Consider the following 23,331-nt stretch of genomic DNA (forward strand, 5'->3'; position numbering starts at 1 on the left):
ATATTATTAACGGCTTACATTAGTATGTACATTTGTTACAATTAATGAACCAATATTGTTAACTAAGTTAGTCTATAGTTTATACAGATTTCTTTAGGTTTTACCTAAGGTCCTTTTTCTGTTCCAGGATCTCATTTAGGATACCACATTACATTTGGTTATTATGGTTTCTCAGACTTTTCTTGTTTTTGATAATTTGACAATGTAGAGGAGTACTGGTAAGATATATCATAGGATGCACCTCTATTGCAGTCTTTTTGGTGTTTTTTTTCTCATGATTAGACTGGGGTTATGGGTTTGGAGGTCAATTAGTTTTTATGTCTAGTTCTTTATAATATTTGGACCACCATTTGTGGTGCTGTCCATTTTACTGAAGCAGCAGTAGGCAGAGTTCTGGATTGAAAATGGTGGGACATATTACTTGTATTTTTGTCACTGATTGCTTCCATCTCCCCCAATTCCCCCAGTTTCATCTTTTAGAATTTTTGACCTTTTTTTTTAGCAAGTGTAGGGTACCTGCCTTGACATAACATTGACAGCTTTCTTCTTCATTTTCCTTTGCCTTCAGACTACTTGAACTGAGTTTTATGTTTGACTTACATTTTGCTTTTTTTTATAAGGAACTTTATACATTTGACTTTATTATTATTATTTTTTTCTCCTCTTTAATAACTCTACTTCCCCACTTCCACCCCTGACCTATGGATGTTGCCATTTTCCCTTAAGAACTTGATCTCTGAAGGCGGGGCGACTCCTCCCACATGCTTGAGGCATGCACCCGGGCCTGGTGCACCCTGGGGGCCTAGTGCACCCAGGAGGCCTGGCACACCCGCGGTATGGTCTGTGGCTCCACCTGGGGTGTGAACCCAGGACCTTCTGCATGTAAAGCAGATGTGCTAACCACTACACTATGGAGCCACCCCCTGGTTTTATTATTTCCACACCCATATGAAGTTTAGGTGTTAATACCTCTGTTCTCCAGATGAGGAAACGGGTTCAGAGACTTTGACAACCCCAGTATCAAACAGAACCTAGAATCTTGACCTTTTGATTCCAGGTTTAATGCATTTGGTAGTTATTTTACTAGGTATTAAATACTGTAGCATTCTAGCTTTCTCCTAAGACATTTCTAATAAGTTGAAATGTCTGTATCTTAGTAGAAGTTTAATATTGTTGGAATTCATTTTCTTCTTAATAGAGAGGAGTTATACTACTACTCCAGTCTACGGCCATGCTACCCTGAACAAGCCTGATCCTGTCAGATCTTGGAAGCAAAGCAGGGTCGGGCCTGTCTGATCTTGGAAGCTAAGCAGGGTTGGGCCTGGTTAGTACTTGGATGGGAGACCACCTAGGAAGACCAGGTGCTATAAGCGTAAAAAATAAAAAAATAAGGGATTGTCTGTAAGTTGACAAGGTCCTTGCAATCTGTGAGTTCAACCAAAGGTTGGGTATTAAGCTCTAAAGTTCAGGAACTATTAATAAACAGGTGAACTACAAAATAACATGTATAATATACGTAAAAATATGGGTTTTCTTTTAAAATTTTAAAATATTCTGAAGACATTGGAAAATCATAATTCAATTTTTTTACCTTATTCTGGAAAAAATTTCAAACCTCCCAAAAAGTTGCAAGAGTAGCAGTGAACTTCTGATAGGTTATCGGTTAACATTTTGCCACATTTGCTCTCTCCTTTACACTCTCTCCTTCCTTCCCTCCTCCTTTTTTTTCCCCCATTTGACATTCTTTTTCTGAGATATAATTGTCAAATAAAATTGTAAGTTATTTAAAGTGTGCATCATAATGATTCGATATTTGTATGCATTGTGAAAGGATTCCTCCCATCGAGTTAATTAACACATCTATCACCTCACTTATTTACCTTTTTCTTTTATCTTTTCTTCTTTCCTCCCTCCCCTCCCCTCCCTTCCTTTTCCCTTCCCTTCCCTTCCCTCCTTCCTTTTTCGTGAAAATGTTTAAGTTTACTCTCTCAGCAAATTTCATTTATACAATACAGTGTTATCAACTATAGTCACTATGCTGTACATGAGATCCTCAGACCTTATTCATCTTATAACTGAAAGTTTGTGCCGTGACCAACTTCTCCCTATTTCCTTCACACCCCCCACCACTAATTTTTTTCTTTTTAAAAAATATGTTGTATGTTGCCTCTTAGAATAGTGCATCACATTCTCCTATGCATCACTGTGTTTATTTGTAGAAGTGACTTTCTCAGAATCTACTTGAAAATCTTTCATTTAACTTATGTGATTATAAACTTAAATATGTTTTCTTTTTGAAAGATGAAAAGTATAGGCTTTGACTCAGTGTAAATACTGATAAATTCAAATTTAATAGAAACTTAAATATTTGTTTTGCTTAATTAATGGGAGCAAAAATTTGGGGACATTTTGATTATGAAGAGGAACATTTTATAAGGGCTTTGTACTCAATCCTGGGAGTTTCTTTATGTGTACCATTAAAACTTTTACTTGAAATGACTTGCGAATCTTGGACCAAAGAAACTTGAGTATTTGATATATATGGGTAACAATTGTATTTTGAACTCAAAACATAAAATTTTTAAATTTAATATAGCATGTATGAGAAAGTTATTTTGGGGGGAAATAGTTGCTAATTTAGCCATCTTTTCTTCTGAATTAGGAAGCTCTGGAGGAATATGTGAAAAAAGTAAGCTCTATTCAGATGGTAAGAAGAAGTCCTTAAACACTGGAATTATTACTGTGCAGAACTATGGGTCTCATGTACCCCCCAAAGTCTCTCACATTACTTTTGCTCATGAGGTTGGACATAACTTTGGATCTCCAGTAAGTATTGCTTAATTATTAGGTTTTAAAAAAATTAACCTTCCTTTTGAGTGATTTTTTGTTTGTTTATAATGAAAACAAATTCATATGAATGTTTAGTTTTTATGTCAGAACAATGATGTACTTGACCATATTGAAAGAGAGGAAAATAGAATATTTGTGATTAAAATAAGAAAAGTAAGCATAACTATGCCAGAATTCTATGAAGGCAAGGAATTTTGTCTGTTCCATTTACTTCTATATTGCCTGGCCCTAGAAGAGAGCCAGGTACATGATTCGTTAAAATATTTGTTGAATGAGAATCACTTTTCATTGTTTAAAGCATATGCTGAAATGCTAGCAAATTGTGGAGTGGTTTTTTTGCTTGGTTTCTGTTAAAGCGTTTTTGGGGTTTAATGGATTCATCTTTCTCTACTGTGGAATGAGATTGATATTTTAAAATCTTTCAGGACAAAGACATTTTAACATACACAAAAGTGGAGAAAAATAATACAATAAACTCTCATATATGTCTAACGTCCAGAACAGGGGTCAGCAAACTTCTTCTCTGGGCCTGTTAGTAAATATTCTAGGCTTTGGGGGTAACATTTGGTCTCTGTTCCATATTTTTCTTTGTTGTTTTATAATCCTTTAAACATGGAAAATAACATTCTTAGCTTAGGCTGTATTTAAGCAAGATGTGGGCTGCAGTTTCCCGATCTCTGATTTGGATTCAATGATTATCAAGATTTTGCACATCTCCTTTCTGTATTGATTCCTTTTTCTTTGTGAGGTATTAGAAGCAAATTCATTCATCCTTACATATTTTACTATGTATGTCAAAAAAAAAATAGACATTTTCTTAAATAACCACATTGTAGTTATGATACCTAACAAAATTAACAATTCTTTGGTGTCATTTAATAGCCAGTCCATTATATTGATTTTCAAGTGACCTAAAGATTAATACACACAGAAATGCGAAATACTGAAAGATACTCTTTGTAATTTTAGTAGGTTTTATTAAAATAACAAGTTTGGGAAAATTTCATTTGAAAACAATATGTAAATTCATTTTTCTTGTATCACTTGTAAAAAATGGAAATTTTTATGAGTTTAGAAAAATATATACTAGTAGTTTAAAATTCTCAAATGTGCTTCTCTAATTAGCCCCCAGTTTGTAAAATATAAGTGCCATCCCATTAATCAGAAATTGATAGATTATTATCAGTACTCTTATTTAGAGAAAGTATGTAAAATGTTTTTAATCTCTCTACCTCTTGACCACTTTTGGAATCTGTTCTTAAAAGAGTAATGGAAATTTTAGAGATGAGCAGAGTGTGGTTCATGGTTAATTTGTATTTTTGATGGCAGTGAAATGTCCTCTCTTCTCTCCCTGTTCCCTTAGTTCCAGCCCTTACCATGCAAATTATAGTACCCTTCTAACTATTCTTCTGTCCTTTAGTCCAGGGCCTCTCAAATCTTAATGTGCATATAAATTACTAAGGAATTTAAAATACAGATTTCGGTTTAGTGAGTCTTTGGTGAGGACAAGTTTCCATATTTCTAAGAAACTCCCAGGTATTGCTGTTGCTGCTGGTCTGTGGACTACACAGTAGGGAGTAGGGAATCTAGTCTATTCCATTTTCACTTACTGTCTAATCTGTTTGGTACCCATTTGCCAGACAAGTGTTTTTAGTACAGTAATGTTAGATTACTTACTGTTTAATGGATAAATTTGTTCATATTCTTTGTCTCCCTTGCTATCTTTTCCTATCATACCAGACTACTTTTAATGATTCTTCTGTGCTTAATCACAACCCATTCCTTTGTGCTTGTTGTTCACACTACCATTCATATACAAAGTAGATACTTAGTAAATATTTATTAAATAGTTTAATAGATCGGCTAGAATCATAAACTACTGAGCTTGTCCTTGACATCTTTACCTGAAGCCTGTCTTTATCTCTCCTACTATATATATATAAAATGTCATTGGTAACGTTCTCTCTCTGAGTGGTTCATATTATCCCTTACATTTATATATCCCATCCCAAATATTTATTGCTTTTTTGGGGAAGTTATAAATATAAATTAGACAAATTTCTCTCTCAGTATGAAAATTCTAATATGTGCCCATTCTTACTAGATCATTCTTGATCTAGATTTGGTTCTGACCATGCTGATCATGTCACTTCTGTTTACAGCTTACTTGTAATACTGCTAATGCATGATACTGCTAATACAATTTCTTTATCTTAGCATTTAGAGTTTTCCATAATTTGGATCCATGTATATTTCCAATGTTATCTCTCCTCTCCTGTCAAATTAAGTAATTTTATAGTCCTTTAAAACTTTCTGTCAGGAAGCCATTTCCTTCCCATTTCTGCCAATTGAAATCTTGATCCATGCTGTTATGTAATGTAAATTGATATGGCCCTTTTGTCAGGCAGTTTGGCAATGTGTATCAAGACGCTTAAAATGACTGACTTTTTAATTCAGTAACTCTACATCTGGGAATCCAGCTAAAATATATATGTAGAATCTATCAAAGATTTGTGTGCATTTCAACAATAAAAATTGAAAAGGTTATCCATTGCCATTTTATTTATAATAGCAAAAAATTTTAAACAGCCTAAGTGGTCCCACACTAGGAAAGTATCATGGAATGCTCTGCAGTCATTTAAAAATCAAGTTTTTCAGTGCTCATTCTATACAGTTAAACTGAAAGAAACCATTTATAAAACTGTACACATGGTATATTCCAAATTTTGTTTTAAACTATGATACGACTAGATGCAAGTCAGATAGGACATGAGCCAAAATGTTAATAGTAATTATTGTGGTTGGTGGAATATGATTGAATGTTTCTTTATCCATTTTTTATTTTCTAAATTTTCTAGAATATAAATTAAACAAAATAAAACTAAAAAGCTTTTCTGTTTTTTTAAACTAAGATTATAGTTTCTTTGTGAAACCAGTCTCTTTATTTGAACTCTCATAGCACTTTTGGGGAGTAGAGTCAAGATGCCCTTTATATTCTATTTTATATTTTGTTTATTTGTATGCTTGTTTATTCCCTTTTTTGAGGATGACAAATAGCTGGCATACTTGTTTATAATCTGTTCCTCCTTCCATGACTATTAATGATCCATTACAATATCCTCTGGGATAGTAAAATAATTAGTGATTAGTGATATCTGTAATGGATTCATGGGGCAGGAAGTCATACTTAGGCAGGGATATCAAAATTTGCTATCTCTTTTGAATAGGATGTAAGCCCTTTCATGGATAGGGACAGTACTTAACTCATATTTATATTTTCATACTATATTTCAGTTCCTCCTTGTATAATATTGGACACACACTCATTTATTGAATTGAAAGATTACCGGTAAGATATTCTGTGATGATATCAAGAGTTATACAGTATTGGGATTTTTTTCTATCTCTTTCTAAAATTTAAATGCTGAGAATAATTCTAGTGCCATACATATCAGAAACCAAATTGAATTCCATAGAATGAAAACATGAAGCAAGATAATATTGGTGAATAGTAAAGATGTGTTAAATGTTGAATGTATGTTCAGGAGAAAGGCAAGAGGTATCAGGAAGAATAGAGGTAATAGCAGAGAATATATTTTTAATAGTCGTGTCAGATTAGGGAGTAGAAAATGAAAGTGACTTAGATGGGCTCTGAGAAGAAACAGAATGCCTTTTGGTATTTTCTTTCTGAAGGATAAGATTGTCTGGTATTCAAAGCAGTAGTTAAATAGAACTGTTACTCTAGGACCCATTCTTTTTCACCCTTTCTGATGTGTTCTGAATTGTTGTTTGAGGAGCATTGAGCTTCCTTTGTTTTGTTTTTAAATGCATATACCACAGGGGGTAGGGAGACTTGCTATGATCTGGTAGTGTTCTCTTTCCTGATCTCAGTGCTGGTCACATATGTTTATTGACTTTGAGAAAATTCATGGAGCTGTGATTTGGTACTTTTCTGTGTGTATCTTATACTTCAGCAGTATTTACCAACACCATAAACTCTTTCTGTGATATATATATCTATATCTATCTAACTATCTATATCTATATCTATCTATCTATCTATCTATCTATCTATATATCTATCTATCTATCTATAGATAGATAGATATAGATTCTGTGATATCTATATCTATCTATCTATATCTATATCTATCTATATCGTATCTATCTATATCGATATCTATCTATATATATCGATATAGATAGATAGATAGATATAGATATATATATCTTCAGTTTTATTCTGCAAAGCAGTATTTTGATTTTACCTCTTGGCTTTTCTTCGTCTTCATTTAAAAATTGATCATTGTGTTTCTGTCCCTACTCAGCATTACTTCTCTTTCTTATGTAATAGTTAATAAGTCATCTCTCTTAGATGCCGATCCTGTATGTACTTAGCCCCATACCATTCTCTTTTGTTTCTTGTCTTTTTCCACCTCTGTCTTCTCAGAACTTCCATAACATGAATTTAGCATGTATTTTAAAGAATATTTAGTAGTTTTTAAGTAGTTTATGTTTCCGTTACTAGTTTTAAAAGTAAGTGAACTTATTTTTAAGAGACTTTTATGGTAGTTTGTCCTCCATTCTACCCGCTAATTACAAAGCTATAAGTTTTGCTTAGAACTTCACTGATTTTTCCTTCCCTTCTAAGACAGTGACCCTTAAAAGAGTAATTGTTTTCCTTCTTAGTCTAAAACAATTATAAGGTCTTTTCTAAAGGAGTGTCTACAAGCTTCCATTGTTCTTCTGATGAGAAAATTATATTTAATCAGATGACCTGAAAACCTTATTTTACTTCCTGTTTATGTAACTCTATATTCTGTTTGACAGCATGATTCTGGAACAGAGTGCACTCCAGGAGAATCTAAGAATTTAGGGCAAAAAGAAAATGGCAATTACATCATGTATGCAAGAGCAACATCTGGGGACAAACTTAACAACAATAAATTCTCACTCTGTAGTATAAGAAATATAAGCCAAGTTCTTGAGAAGAAGAGAAACAACTGCTTTGTTGGTATGTATATTTTCCCAACATTTTATTATGAATATTTTCAAACTTGAAAGAATTATGTAATGAACACTTATGTACCCACCACTTAACATTTTATGATTAACACTTTGCTATATTTGCTTTATCACCTATTTATCAGTCTATCCATCCCTCAGTCCATATTTTTGGTTGCAGTTTGAAGTGGATTACATCAGTATACTTCACCCCTAAATACTTCAGCCTACATATCATTAGAGTTCAGTGTTGTTTGCGTAAATCTTAAGTCCACTGTTTGAATGAGCTTTGATAAATACATTTACCTGTATAACCTATCAAGATATAGAATATTTCTATCATCCCAGAAAGTTCTTTCATTTCCCTTCCCAAACAATCTCTACTCCTGGCACACGCACAGACAGGCAACCACTATTCTGATTTATTTCACCATAGATAAATTTTGCTCATTTTACTTCATATACATGGACTCATATGGTTTGTTCCCTTTTATGGAAGGCTGCTTTCACTCAGCATAATCTTTTGAGATTTTCAATTAATATTTTGTTCCATATTTTGTTCCATTGCTGAGTAGTATTGCATTGCATGACTATATCAGTTTGCTTGGTCATCCATTCTCCTACTGATGAATGCCTAAGCTTTTCAGGTCTGAACTAATATGAATAAAGCTGGTATAAAATTCTTTTTTTTCTTATTGTGGTAAAATATATATAATGTAAAATTTGTATATAAACTAATTTTAAGTGTACGATTCCACGGCATTAAGTACATTCACAGTTTTGTGCAACCATCACCACTATCCATTTCCAGACCTTTTTTTATCACTCCAAATAGAAATTCTATAACCATTAAGCAATAACTTTTCTTCCTTTCTCTCCCCAGATCCTGATAACCTCTAATCTATTTTCTGTCTCTATGAATTTGCCTATAATAGGTACCTCATATAATTAGGATCATAAAATATTTGTCCTTGTGTGACGTTGGCTTATTTCACTTAGCATAATATTTTCCATATTCATCCAAGTTGTGGCATGTATCAGATTGTCATACTTTTTTATGGCTGAATAATATTCCATTGTATGGATATAACACATTTTGTTTATCCATTCATCTGTTATGCCACTCTTGTGGCATTTAATGTTCTAACTATTCTACTTTGTATTATGATATTTTGGGTTCTTCTTCTATTTCATGAGATTCTAAGTTACTTGAGGGTAAAAATCGAGTCTGCTCACCTTACTCAAAGATGGGTGTAAACATATGATAGCAAAGGAGAAAGAATTGAGGAAGAGGTCCGGATAAGCATGGCCTTTTGTTTTATTTTTAGCTGGATTTTAAAAATAATTAAGGTATAATTGACATAACATTATGGTCTATTGTTTTTAACTGTAATTTTTTGTACAGGTAGTTTAGATTTACATATAGATTTACATGCAGTTATAAGAAATAATAGTTTCCATGCACCCTTCTCTCAATGGTAACATCTTGCAAAACTATATAGTAGAATATCACAACCAGGATATTGACATTGATGCAATCCACAGATCTTATTCAGATTACTCCAATTTTTCTTGTTCTTATTTCTCTCTGTGTGTGTTTAGTTCTATACAGTTTTATCACATATGTAGATTTATGTCTCCATCACCACAGTCAAGATACAGAACAGTTTTATCACCACAAGGAACCCTCAGTGTTGCCCTTTTATAACCAAACCCACCTTCTTCCTGCTGTACTCTCACCTTCCCTAGTAAACCATTCTCTCTTTCTAAAATTTTGTTACTTTAGAAATGTTATGTAATTGGAATCATACAATATATGTAACCTTTTGGGATTGGCTTTTTTCACTCAGCATAATTCCTTGGAGGTTCATTCAAATTGTTGCTTGTATCAATAATTGTTCCTTTTTTATTGCTGAGTAATATTCCATGGTATGTATGTACCACAGTTTATTTAACCATTCACCTATTAAAGGACATCTGGGCTATTTTCCATTTTTGGCTATTATGAATAAAGCAGTTAGAAAAATTGATGTGTAGGGTTTTTCTGTTTTTTTTTTTTTTTTTTTAATGTGAACCTAAGTTTTACTTCAATGTGATAAATGTCCTCAAATTGAATTGATGGATCATATAGTAATTATTTATTTTTATTTAAGTGAAACTGCCAAACTGTTTTCTAGAGTGGTTGTACTATTTTACATTCCCACCAACATTGTATAAGTGATCTGATTTCTCTGAATTCTTGCTAGCTTTTGGTATTTTTGATATTTTTTATTTTATCTATTCTGATAGGTATATTGTGATATCTCATTGTGGTTTTAATTTATATTTTTCTGATGACTAATGATATTGAACATCTTTTCATGTGCTTATTTGGTGAGGTGTCCATGTTATTTGGCCATTTCTAACTGGATTTTTTTTTCTGTTGAGTACTGAGAGTTCTTTATATAGTCCACATATTAGTCATTTGTCAGGTACTGGTCTGCAAATATTTTCTCCCAGTTTGCAGTTTGTCTTTTTATCCTCTTCCCAGAGTCTTTTCCAGAAGCTGAATTTTAATGAGTCCAAATGATCAATTTTACTTTTATTGATTGGCTTTCTCTTTAAAGCCACCTTCTTTTTTTTTTTTTTTCTTTTTAAAGGGTAGATTAAAATTACATTGATGTCATTTTTGTTATTATTATTAGTGGTAGTTTTTCTAGAGCTTATTGTGGAAGTGCTAACATATATTCTTCATTTGTATACTGGGTTTTCACAACTTTCTGGTTGAAGTTGACTTTAAAAAGTGAGTATATTATGGGAAGGAAATTTAGTTCTAAAATTATAATGAAATATTTACCTATTATAATTTTTGCATTTAAACAGGACCTTTTCTATGTGTTTGAGCTGTTAGCAATTAGCTGATTTAAAGTAATATTTCTATGAGATGTAAATTAATTTGTAGTAAATATTGCATCAAAGGCTTTCTGATTTTATCATTTTCCTTTTCTCTTTAATTACATCATATAGATTATAAAATGATTATTGCTAGACTTAAAAAAATCATTATTATTTTCTATATGTATGTGTATGCATCTAGTTTTAGGGAACAAAAGAAATCGTATAAAATGAAAGAAGGATGGAGCTTCATTTGCTTCTAAAGTTTCCTTTAATATTTGATGTAGTTAAAGATAAGAAAGAACTTTCTAAATATAAAGCTAGTGATTTAGGTATCCCTTGTGTTGAGTTCCTGTGTTTGAGATGTGTTCCCTTCCACTTATTCACTTCTCAATTTGAAGCCTGTACTAAACTGTTTTCCACTTTGATTTAGTGTAGAAAGAAAAGAGCATGAGAATTTAGACCTAGGAGACCTGTGTTTTGCCCATACTGTGGCATATGGTTTCCAGCAAGTCACAAACTCTCTGTAAATTAGTTTTCTTTTCTATAAAATGAAGATATTTGATTCTTATCATTTCCCTGCAGATGCTGAAGTTCTGTGATTTTATGATCTTACTAAGAGCAGTGTTCCTGTTCTAATTTTAAACCCCATTGATGAAATTGAAGAACTTAAAAGAGAGCCTAAATTTTTTTCTTAAATTTTTTATTTTTCAGTCTAACCTTAGTGAACCAAGATTTGACTCAACACTGATAGACTCTGTAAGAATACAAAAAAAATGTAAATAATACATGGTTCTCTTAAGGAGCTTGGTCTAGCTGAGGAGCAAAACTAATGTACATTAAAAAAAAATTACTTATTGACCAGGATACAATCAGCCAAATAGAATGTGGGAAATTCCAAAGGACAAAAATGATCTGATTTCTTTAACAAATAAATTGTATAAAAATAAGAGAGGAGGCAATCTGTTATATATTAAAAGAACTTAAGACACCTGTCAACCAAAAGCAGCCATGGAGAGAGGGTTTTGGGGAATATTTTGTGGAACTTGGGTCAAATAAACCCATTGTAAAAAGGCAGTTGAGATAAAACTGAACATGGATTGGCTATTAGATGCTATTAATCATATGGTTGATTTTGTTAGATGTAATAATAGTTACATTTAAAAAAGAAGAGACATTATCTCTTAGATTTATCCTGGATTATTTACAAGAACAAATGAATATGTTAGGTGGAGTTGTTTACAGTATATTGTTGATAGTTGTTAAAGCTAAGTGATTGGTACATGGTAGTTCATTGTACTTACTCTTTTACTACTCCTTGTACATTTGAAATTTTTCATCTAAAAAAAGGTTTAATTTTTTTCTGATTGATGAAGCATTTAGTTTGTGTTTGTGTAATATAAACAGTGCAGTCATTGTTCAGTAAAGCTCAGAGTGGCATGACCTAAATAGAATGTTACTACTTCTAGAAGGGACCTTAGAAGGACCATCAGGGCAAATTGCCTCACTATACAGATGAAGATACTGAGACCCAGCACAAGGGAAGCAAATTGCCCAGGCCATATTGCTAGTTAGTGGCTTGATTGAGCGTTAGGATTAGGTCTCTTAATTTCCAGATTCCTACTTTGTTCTGCTTTCTTATTTATCAAAGTTTTCCTATCTCCCTTTGTTATGAGGCTCTAAAAAGTTTGTGAATTTTAAATCAAATTAATATGTGCATACAGTGTTTACTTTGTCTTATTTATTTTCCTCAGAATCTGGCCAACCTATTTGTGGAAATGGAATGGTAGAGCAAGGTGAAGAATGTGATTGTGGCTATAGTGACCAGTGTAAAGATGAGTGCTGCTATGATGCGAATCAGCCAGAGGGGAAAAAATGCAAGCTGAAACCCGGAAAACAGTGCAGGTACCTGCTAATTCCAGTCATGTTAATGTTTCTATTACGTCACCTGAAGGCAGTTATGATAAATTTAAAACAGATTAAGAGATGCATATGATTTTGAAACTTTGTCTTTATTTGTTATTTTGCTTTATTTGCTTTATTTTTATCCAGAAGATGTTTTTATTTCTACTCCATAGCATTGGTTAGTGCACTATTGTTGGCAGGTTGAACCACTTGTAATTTGAGTGGTGGGTGTTAAAAAAGGACATGTAAAAGATGCTCAATAAAATACATATTATTTAGCTCTTAACTTTAAAGATGTGACTATGCTTTATATTTTTAGAATCTTAATTTTAAATATCCAGGTAATAAGCATTCCATACACTCCTGTAACTTAGTGTCATATAATTGTTTTACTTGTCAAATTACTTCAGTAGTATAGTGATAGAATATTGTTTATGCAGTACTTTTTAAGTGGATGGTCTGTGTATCCTAGTTTGATTTTAGCATATAAATGTAAGAAAAATTGACTAAAGTATGATGCAACTATGAAAAACACTGATAACTTGCTTAATACTAAATATATTTTCTATTATAGTCTTTCATTAAAGGCAAATAGAATAAGGATGCCTTGCTTATTAAAACAAGACAATGACTTTTCTGCACTTATTAGAATGTTGAAACTTAATAGCCTCTTATTCAAATATTTGAAATTGTATACCAGTAACATCCTTACCATTTAAAAGATGAGGTTTATGATTTAAAAATTAAGACCATATCTATGTATATAGGAAATATCCTAGTGATTTTCTTTAATCATTTAATGTTTCTTCTAGTCCAAGTCAAGGTCCCTGTTGTACAGCACAGTGTGCATTCAAGTCAAAAACTGAAAAGTGTCGGGATGATTCAGACTGTGCAAAGGAAGGAATATGTAATGGCATTACAGCTCTCTGCCCAGCATCTGACCCTAAACCAAATTTTACAGACTGTAATAGACATACACAAGTGTGCATTAATGGAGTAAGCATTTGATTTATATGTTTTTTTTTCTTATCCCTTCCCCTTTTTCACCCATTCTCCCAACCCCCCTTCCATCTGGCAACCATCAAAATGTTCTCTGTGTCCATAAGTTTGTTTCTGTTTTATTTGTTCATTTATTTTGCTTTTTAGATTGCACATATAAGTGAAATCATATGGCATTTGTCTCTCTGACTTATTTCACGTAGCATAATACGCCCTAGTTTCATCCATATTGTTGCAGATGGCAAGATTTCATTCTTTATGGCTGAGTAACATTCCATTGTGTGTTTTACCACTTCTTTATCTATTCATCTGTTGAGGGACACTTAGATTGCTTCCATATCTTGCTATTGTAAATAATGCTGCAATGCATATATGGATGCATATGTCTTTTCAAATTACTGTTTTGTGTTTCTTTGGATAAATACCCAGAAGTAGAATTGCTGGGTCCTTTGTTGTCTCTTGTTATAGCCTTTCTTTTTTAAAGTCTATTTTGTCTGGTATAAGTACCGCTAACCCAGCTGTTTTTCTTTTTCCATTTCCATTTTCATGAATATCCTTTTCCATCCCTTTAGTTTCAGTCTATGTGTGTCTTTTTTGTTTTTTAGTATATAGTTTTTAATTTAGTTTTGTAAAACCTGCTTTTTCAAACTAATTGTTGACACTTAAAGCTGCATAGTTAAAGTAATCTCAGTTAGTGCACTGTGGTTGGCAGATTGAACTACCATATAATATTCCTAACTATTTCTCCACAAAGACATGAAAGTATTATATGGTTGGTGGTATTCAATTAGTTGCCTACTTGCCTTTCATCTTTCCACTGCATGTGTTTGATATTCTTTAGAGAAAAATAGTTACATAACTGATCATGTGACTTTGTACTGCTTTTAAGTTTTATAAATGAGTATCTTTTTTAATAGCCTAAATAAAAAAATTTTTGCTAACCTAAATAAAAGAATGTGAAGCTTTTAAAGCTTTCTTAGCTAAATGATCATTTTCCTCTATAGTTCTTCTTGTAAAAGAACTAACATAAAGTTAATGTTCATCTACTCTCTGTTTCTGTTTTTGCTTTAAGATTTTTTTAAAGTTGCCATTTCTTTAAAAGATTTACTATCTTATTTGCACTTACTCTTTTTCAAATGTGTTTATTTGATGCATTGCTGATACTAATCTATACTTTTTCCAACTTGTATTTCTACTTAATTATTTTAGCATTGAAGGCTTTTATCTATTACTGTGAACAATAGGTTTGACTATATATAGATTAAATAATTGGTCTTTTTTTTTTCAGCAATGTGCAGGTTCTATCTGTGAAAAATATGGCTTGGAGGAGTGTACTTGTGCCAGTTCTGATGGCAAAGATGATAAGGAATTATGCCATGTCTGCTGTATGAAGAAGAGTAAGGCTTTTAAAATATAAGAATATAAAATCTGTTTCAAAAACCTTACTTTCTCTTAAATTTTGAGTGTTAAACTTTGATACACTGTTTGGACAGATAATTTCCAGCTAAACTGATCCCCTTGAGAAAAATTTTAAATGTAGCATAGCATTGTGTTTCTAGTATTATGGTCCCTACAGTGTTTTTAAAATGATAAACTAGACAAAAACCTGCCAGCTATATGGCAGTAATGAATATAAACACTGTTGAAAGGTTTTAAAGCCATTGTGGGCTCTAAGTCAAGAGTTGCTGGTTGTTTATATCATAACATTTAAGGTGAATTACCAATGGTGTTATCTAGCTTAACTAATGAAAGTCTATATAATATGTTATGATAATGATTTTAGGCAGTTTCTTCCTTTCCTCCCCAACCAGCCTGCTAGGTAATCTGATTTTCAACTTATATTTGGCACTTCTTTTCCAGTGGACCTATCAACTTGTGCCAGTACAGGGTCTGTGCAGTGGAGCAAGCAATTCATGGGTCGAACCATCACACTACAACCTGGATCCCCGTGCAATGATTTTAGAGGCTACTGTGATGTTTTCATGCGTTGCAGATTAGTAGATGCTGATGGTCCTCTAGCTAGGCTTAAAAAAGCAATTTTTAGTCCAGAGCTCTATGAAAACATTGCTGAATGGATTGTGGTAAGTATAGTCTTTATTTATATTTATAAAGAAACCATATCTTAAAATGGTTTGATCATAATTTTACTTGGCCAGAGATCATCAATGTTATGAGAAAATAAACCCCTCTTTTCTTTCCTTTACTTGTCTGAAGAATGATTTTTAAAGTTCAAATATCCCTGGGTATTATTTTCTTCTAAAGTGATCAGAATCTCCACATATGTATTGTTCATACATGGATTGACAGGTGATGGGAGTCATTCTGTTTTACTCTGCTCCCTAGTTCATGTCCTGGATGGGTTACTTCCTCCTTTGGTCCATCCAATCATGGCATTTTGATGAGAGTTTTTCCTCGAGTTGTTTTGGAAAGCCCTGCTTGCTTTTTATGCTTCTCTCTTGTCTCAATATGACATTGCCAGCTGTGAGTTCTACTTTGCTGAACAGGAGAGATGAAAGAGAAATTGGTGATTCTTCTGAAGGTTTTTTCTGATGTTTCAGCATAATTTCTGGGTCTTCATCTTGTCTATGATAGGAAATGTTGAACAGGGTAAGATCAGATATAGAGCCTTTTGCAGATTTGTTAATGATTATGGATGTTCATCCAACATAAATCCAGTGAACTGTATTATTTTTAAGCCAACATTTCTCTAAGTTATACAGATGTTAAATTACCTGAAATTTTCTTAGAAGATTGCTGAGAATGACTATCTTAAGTCATTTAAATATTCATGTGTCTAAGTGATTACATTAAAATATCAGTAGGAAACTTGCAAGTGATGCATTTGAGAAGGTGCTATACCTGAACTGAATGAGTTTGCTTTGGAAATTGACTTAGAACTCAGCTCTTACCCTTTCTCCTTTCTCCAAATTTTTGTTACCTCTTTTGAGTGTGTTCAGAACTGAGGATGCCCTAAAAGCACATAAAAAAGTCGTCTGTGTGGGTTGTCACCCTTTTTGGTACTCTTGTAATAACATTCTACAATAAAAATTGCGGAATTATCTCCAGCATTAAAATACTGTTTATTACACATAGGAAGAATATATTTTGCATGTTAGAACACAGTTTTTTAGATATGTAATGACTATGTAGTGGGAGGATCATTTAAGTTGGATTTCAGAGACCTAGATTTTAAACCAAATGATTGGGCAATTGATTTAACTTAGGTCTTTTTAAAACATGATATGTTACTCATTTTTGTACTCCTGCACTTGGTGCTTAATAGGTGTTCAAAAAATATCTGTTAAGCTAAAGATGTTATGATGAAGTAGAAAGAGTACAGGCTTGGGAATTAAAGAGTACAGGCAAGGATTCTGATAATCAGTCTGGCATTTATCAGTCTATGACTTCAAGTAGCTTACCTTTCTTGGCCCTTTATTTTCCTGTTTTCAACTCAGATCCAATTTTCTTTTTTCTCATTATCTCTGTTAAGAGTAAGTTGAGACCTGGTATACTTGTAAACTATAGAGGAAAATGTGTTCAGAAAAGAAATCTGATAATAGGGAACTCAGAGTTATATTCTTCCACTGAGTATATGTTGTGCCAGATATTTTGGATTTTGTAGGTAGGATATTACGTCATCTGAAAATAGTATTTTTTCACTTTTCTCCATTATCTCTAATTTTGACTCAATTTTATCTAGAATTTCAAAAGCTCATTTATTCCTATTAAAATATTTAATAGAAATGACATTTTTATTGAAAATACTTTTAAAACCATTTTTCATACGTTAGATTGAGGATCTAATGAAATGCTTCTTATAATGAATTAGTAATAGGAAGCCTTTTTTTGTGCCCTGGAACTGATTAGTCAGGCATTTTAGGTTTATACAAGTTTGTCTTCAGTGTAGAATGCTTTTATTTTATATCATTGTTGACATGTACATGCCATTCTTTCAAATAGCATGATCCATAATGCCTGAAGGTTCTTGCTGCATTTGTGGACATTAACCAGATCACACAGTAAGATAACAAACATCTAGTTCCTTATAAGTTATTTGTCTCATTTGCATTTTGTGCAGAGTCCACTTGCATAGTAGAGTTTATTTTGCTGCATTAATACCTCATGCTTTTGTCTTTCATCATTGTCAGTAATGTATCCTTTTCGTTAGTGATATAGGTTTATTAGGATGCTCTCGCTTAAGAAGCTGTGAAAAGGAAGGAGGGGAAGGGTTGGTTTCACTGACTTTTCTTTCCAGTGGTGCCTGGTGATTTTTTCTTTCTTTTCTGTTGTATGCTGTTGCATCTTTTCTTATCACGTAGGGTAGAGTAGGAAGAACAGTAGCAATTTTAATACTTCAGGGCATGAGTTACTGACTGGTAATAGTACCGTGAAAATGATGTGATAAAGACTTTCTTTTCTGGAGAAAAGTTGTTTTTGACAACAGTGTTTTGAACATATTTTTTCAAAAATATGTTTACTGTTTTGCTGAGTGCCTACTATGTATCTGGCAGTAGGTAATGCTAAACATACTTTGACTTTATCAAGGAGTTATTGAGTTCTTGAAACGTTTGAGAGCATTCACCAGTAAATCTGTTGAGTTACTGTATCATCTCCTTTTCTCAAATGGGTGTTGAGGGCATTGGTTATTCTTTTTCGGTTTCCTCCTTAGTTATTAATGTGTTCAGATTTTCTACATCTTTTGTGTTAGGTTTGACATTGTAGAAAACTCTCTTTGATCTTGATTTTTTTCAAAATTATCATCGTACTTTCCTATCCCTTTTTAAGTAATTGCCTGTTATTTTGTGGCTATTAAAAATTTTAATTTGTTCAGATTTATAGGAGTTTGTCTTTTTTAATTTGACAAAATTTTTATTTTGACAATAACCAGCTTTATTTCTCATTTTTAAATTAATTTCTGCTCTCATAGTTTGCTGTAATTTTATGAACCTAAGTATTAAGTACCTGATATTCCTTATAAAAGAATTAGAGCAGTGTTTCCCAAGTGCTTCGCTGAACATTAGATCTATGGGTTTAGCAGTTAAATGAATCTGGAAAACATTGCATACTATAGTCCCCTCTTAGAGATTTGGGGAAAAATTGTGGGAAATCTTGCAATAAAAAATATTTTTAACTTCATTTCCACACTTTCCTGATCCTAGAAATCTTTACTCATGTAAGGCTTATTAAACTCTAACTATCCTCAGAACTACTGCTCTTGATTAAGTGCAGTTCTCACTCCTGGTTGTACATGAGAATCACCTTTGGGCTTAGACCCATTAATTCAGAATCTCTCGGGGTGGGGCTTAAGTATCTGGATATTTTAAAAGTTCCTCAACTATTTCTGAGGAGCCACAATTGAGAACCAGCCATTCACCTAGAACAGAGAGTTGGTAAGCTATGGCTAATGAGCCAGATCTAGTCCAGTGCCTGTTATGTATGGCTCATAACCTAAGAATGGTTTGACATTTTAAGTAGTTGAAAAAAACAAAAGCTATTAAAATAGTATTCTTTTGAAAATTATATGAAATTCAGATTTCAGTGTCCAAAAATAATGATTTATTGGAATATGGCCACACCTGTTCAGTTACAAATTGTGTATGGCTGCTTTTACATTTTGAGTAGTTGCAACAGAGACTGTATAGCCCCACAAAACCTAAAATATTTATCTGGCCTTTTTAGGAAATGTTTACCCCAACCCTTGATCTAGAGTAGTGGATCTCAAAGTATATAGTCCCCTGACTAGCAGCATCAGCATCACTGGGGAACTTGATAGAAATGCAAAGTGTCAGGCCCCACTCTGGACCCACTGCATCAGTAGCCGATGGTGCATACTAAATTTGTGAAATTTTTTTTTTTTCCTATCTCTGCAATTAATGGTTCCATTTTAAAAGACTTGTAACCGAAATTTTCTACTTTGTCATTCTAATATGTTGAAAATGGAAGATGAAAGATATGGATCTCTGAAGTCCGTCATTGTCTAGTAGAATAGGTCACATAGATATCACTTATAAAACTTGAACAACAAAGATGCAGTGTTGTCACAGGGCTTAGCATATAGTAAGGATTCAGTATACTATTGCTAGTTAATGAAGCAGATTTCTTAAATGTTACTTATATGGAAAAGAATAAAAATTGTGCATATTAACTTTGAGGCTATACTGTTTTCAGATTTCTCTCAGTGGAATTTTATCATGCTAGCACAGGCTGAGCTTAAGTAACTAAAAGATTAGTACCCAGTTGCTTTCCACTTGGCAGATTGGTGTGAAGGGTGGCACATGGGGTGTTGAAGGTTAGAAGAACATTTAATCAAAGACTAGATTATAGTATGTTCTGAAGGATAGAAAGAAGCTCTCTGCCCTTGCAGGATTGCATAATCAATATAACCATAAGGAACGGTGGGCTCCATGTGATCTTGTGACCAATAGGAAGTCTAGAGTGCATTTGCTGAGAGGGAGAATTGTTAAACACTGGAATATTCACTGAAAGGGTTATTTGGTTAACTTTTTATGGTGATCTTTAAAAACAGTAGATTATTTTATGTCTGAAGAGACTTGAGTACATGTCTTGCCCCTCTCCCCTCTAGGGTTTTTTTTTGGTGGGGGGAATGATACCTGTTTTATCATTTTGTTATCCTATAGGTCTTTTTTGTTTATTTAGATTATTAAAAAAAAACTATTAAAATTAGTACACAATAAATTAGATTGGTAAATTTTGACTTTTTATTTTGTCGTTTTTATTTCTTTTTTCTACAGTGTCTTTTTTTGGCCGTATAAATCACTGTATTGAACAACATCTGTTTCTTATGCAGAATTATTTTCTCAAACTTTGTTTAGTGCTTATTAACTTCAAGGCTTTTTTTTTTTTTTTTAACTTTTAGACGTCTTCTCTTTATCTGTTAAGTTTCACTTAACACTCTTGTATCTATGAAAGACAAGAGCTTGGTGCATAATTTATACTCATTAAATGTTTGTTGAATGAATGATAGTTCTCCTTTCTTTCCTACTCTTAACATGTGGACAAATTGCGATCTTTTCTTTTGGTAGTCTTTCTCCTAATTTTATAGTATATGTAAAAGAGAAATCATGATTTAGCATTTAATCTAATCTCTGATAATTCTCTTTTAAAGGAAGTGTTAAAAAATTACTTTTACTAAAGGTGGCCGTATTTACTAACACTCTCAAATACACCATTGTTTTGTTTTGTTTTGTTTTGTTTTGTTTTGCTCTCTTCTATCTACTGCAGTATTTCCTTTCCCCAGACACTAAACTCTGAAAAGCTACTATCGCTGTCACTAACACCTCAAGCTTGGGCTTTTGAGATACGTAGTTACCTGGAAAAACTTGAAGGAAGACCATGAACACTGCTAGAAGGCTCTGGGTGCCACATTTTAGTAAATATCTGTTGATCTCAACTGAGACTAGGTCCTATTGACCTTTGTTTTCTGCAAAGTTATAACTGTTATTAAATCCAGCTTTTCTTTCTCCAGTCTGCTTCTCTTACTGCCATATTACTTGTGTCTCTTTTTAAGACTGTTTAGATACTGAAAAACTAGCATTAGAGGTATCAAAATCACAAATTTTTTTATGCCCTGTCTCTGTTGTAAGCGCTTTGTCATATTTGTATGTGTGGGCAATCTAGAAATAATAAATGAACTGTTAGAAGTGTTTCAAAAAGTCAGTATTTGGAATAATGACTCATCTGTAATAAATAGTTCAACAAATACTTTTTTCATGGGTTAGGTACTGAGTTTGTAGGATATAAATTCAAGGAGCTTGCAGTCAGGTTTGACACATAGAAACATGGTTTCAGTTTTGTCTGGTGTTTTCATAGAAAATAGAACCTGTTCGGGGAAGGTCCCTTTAAGGAGGTGATGCCAAAGCTAAGATCTTAAGGATGAGTAGAAGTAGAAGGAACAGGTTGATGTTTTATGAAGAAGGAATACCTGATAAAGTCACAGAAATTTGAATTTTTTAATTAAGAAAAATTCTGCTTTTTTCCTTTTGAAAAGTGTGGTTATCTGTTTTTTGTTTGTTTGTTTGTTTTTTTAATGACAAAGTAATATATTGAAAAGTATGCCTTCTTTTTCCTCTAGAGCCCAGTCTTCTTCAGATGAGTTTCTCGTATTCTTCAAAAACTATTTATACCATTACAAGAATATATATTTAAAAAAATAAGTGGAATCATATATATACACTTTGCTGTACTTTATTGTGTGGCAAAGTTTAATTTTTTCTCTCTTCCACTTAATCGTCTATCTTGGAGATCTTTGGTGGGAAGATTTTGAAGAAGGGTTTTTCATGGAGGAGTGACATAGTCAATTCCAGGTGGAAGATGGTTTTGAGCAGGGAAGATTGTAAGGAAAGAAATGTGTTAGAGAATATAATGAATATTAGGAATAGAAGTGCATCTCCCATAACAAAACTAGCCCATAAGCCTGAAAGTAGTAGGAAGACCCTTTACCCTTTGTGCCTTTGGATTGGATCACATTAGAGGTGATACTGCCTCCCCAGAGGGTATTTGGAAAAGTATAGTAGTTGTCATAGTAACTGAGAGGCTCTGCTAGCATTCGATAGATGAGGGCTAGGGATGCTAAACTTCCTTCATTGCTCAAAATGGCCCCATACCACAGTGCCAGCGTGTCTGCACTGACTATGAAGCACTGATCTGCATCCTAATAATTGGTGTGCTTGTTGAAAATGTAGTTGCTTGAGCCCTCCACCAACCAAAAAACTGAATTGGAATTTGTAGAGTTGTGGTCGGAGAATCTGTTTTAATAGGCATACCAGATTATTCTTAGAATTGAGAAGCATTCCTTTACCATGCGAATGCTGATTATTTGATCAATTCTTCCCAGTGATATGACTCCTCTTTCTACAGCCAGTCAGATACTCTCAGCTTCTCCCAAAACTCTCGGGCAAGTAATAGGGAGAGAGAACTGAAGAGCTAGTGTTGATTGATATCCATTTAGATATAGTCTCCCAAACTAATACGCTGTATGTGGGTATAGGACAGGGGTTGACAAACTATAGCCCCTGGGTCAAATCTGGTCTGTTCCTGTTTTTGAAAATACAATTGTCTCTCAGTTTCCATGGGGGATTGGTTCCAGGACCCCCGCCCCACCACAGATAACAAAATTTGCAGATGCTCAAGTCCTTTATTTAAGATGACATAGAACAATGCATACATTTGGCCTTCTGCACCTGCGGATTCGATCTCCAAACTGTAGATCGAAAATAGCAGTTTTTGATTTGCAGTTGGTTGAATCCACAGATGGGAAAGCCGTAGATACAGAGGGCCAACTGTAATGTTTTACTGGAATACAGCCATACGCATTTGTTTGCGTGTTATCTATGGCTGCTTTTGCACTACAATGACAGAAATGAGTAGTTGTGACAGAGACCATATGCCTACAAAGCTCAAAATAGTTATTGTTTGGCTCTTTATTGAAAAAGTTTGCTGACCCCTGGTAGAAACCAGTAGCTTTTAGTTTTGGCTGCGTAATAGAATGATCTGGCCAGATTTAACAAAATTACTGGTATTAGGACCTTATCCCTACCCCATTTGGGTCTGGGATTTGGTCTGGATATCTGAGTTTTAAAAACTTTCCAGGTGATTTTCACATGCAGCCAAGGTTGAGAACCACAGGCATAGAGCAGGAAGAGCACATATAGCAGTACAAACTGTTGATTTTGGTTCTAT

The 23,331-nt window shown here is 33.3% G+C and overlaps 1 protein-coding gene and 1 pseudogene across 1 annotated transcript in view; both read left to right on the top strand.

The window, feature by feature from the left end:
• ADAM10 (ADAM metallopeptidase domain 10) overlaps window positions 1-23,331 on the top strand; it is a 112,388-nt gene that overhangs the window by 81,836 nt on the left and 7,221 nt on the right. The window contains exons 9-14 of the mRNA XM_006920322.2: window positions 2,663-2,826; window positions 7,681-7,864; window positions 12,483-12,633; window positions 13,446-13,629; window positions 14,921-15,029; window positions 15,493-15,713. Coding sequence (XP_006920384.1) covers window positions 2,663-2,826; window positions 7,681-7,864; window positions 12,483-12,633; window positions 13,446-13,629; window positions 14,921-15,029; window positions 15,493-15,713 — 1,013 coding nt within the window. The remainder of the gene's footprint in view (window positions 1-2,662; window positions 2,827-7,680; window positions 7,865-12,482; window positions 12,634-13,445; window positions 13,630-14,920; window positions 15,030-15,492; window positions 15,714-23,331) is intronic.
• LOC112469832 lies at window positions 1,222-1,373 on the top strand (annotated as a pseudogene).

Source organism: Pteropus alecto, unplaced genomic scaffold (assembly GCF_000325575.1).
Source record: "Pteropus alecto unplaced genomic scaffold, ASM32557v1 scaffold86, whole genome shotgun sequence".
In the NCBI taxonomy this organism is placed as follows: Eukaryota; Metazoa; Chordata; class Mammalia; order Chiroptera; family Pteropodidae; genus Pteropus; species Pteropus alecto.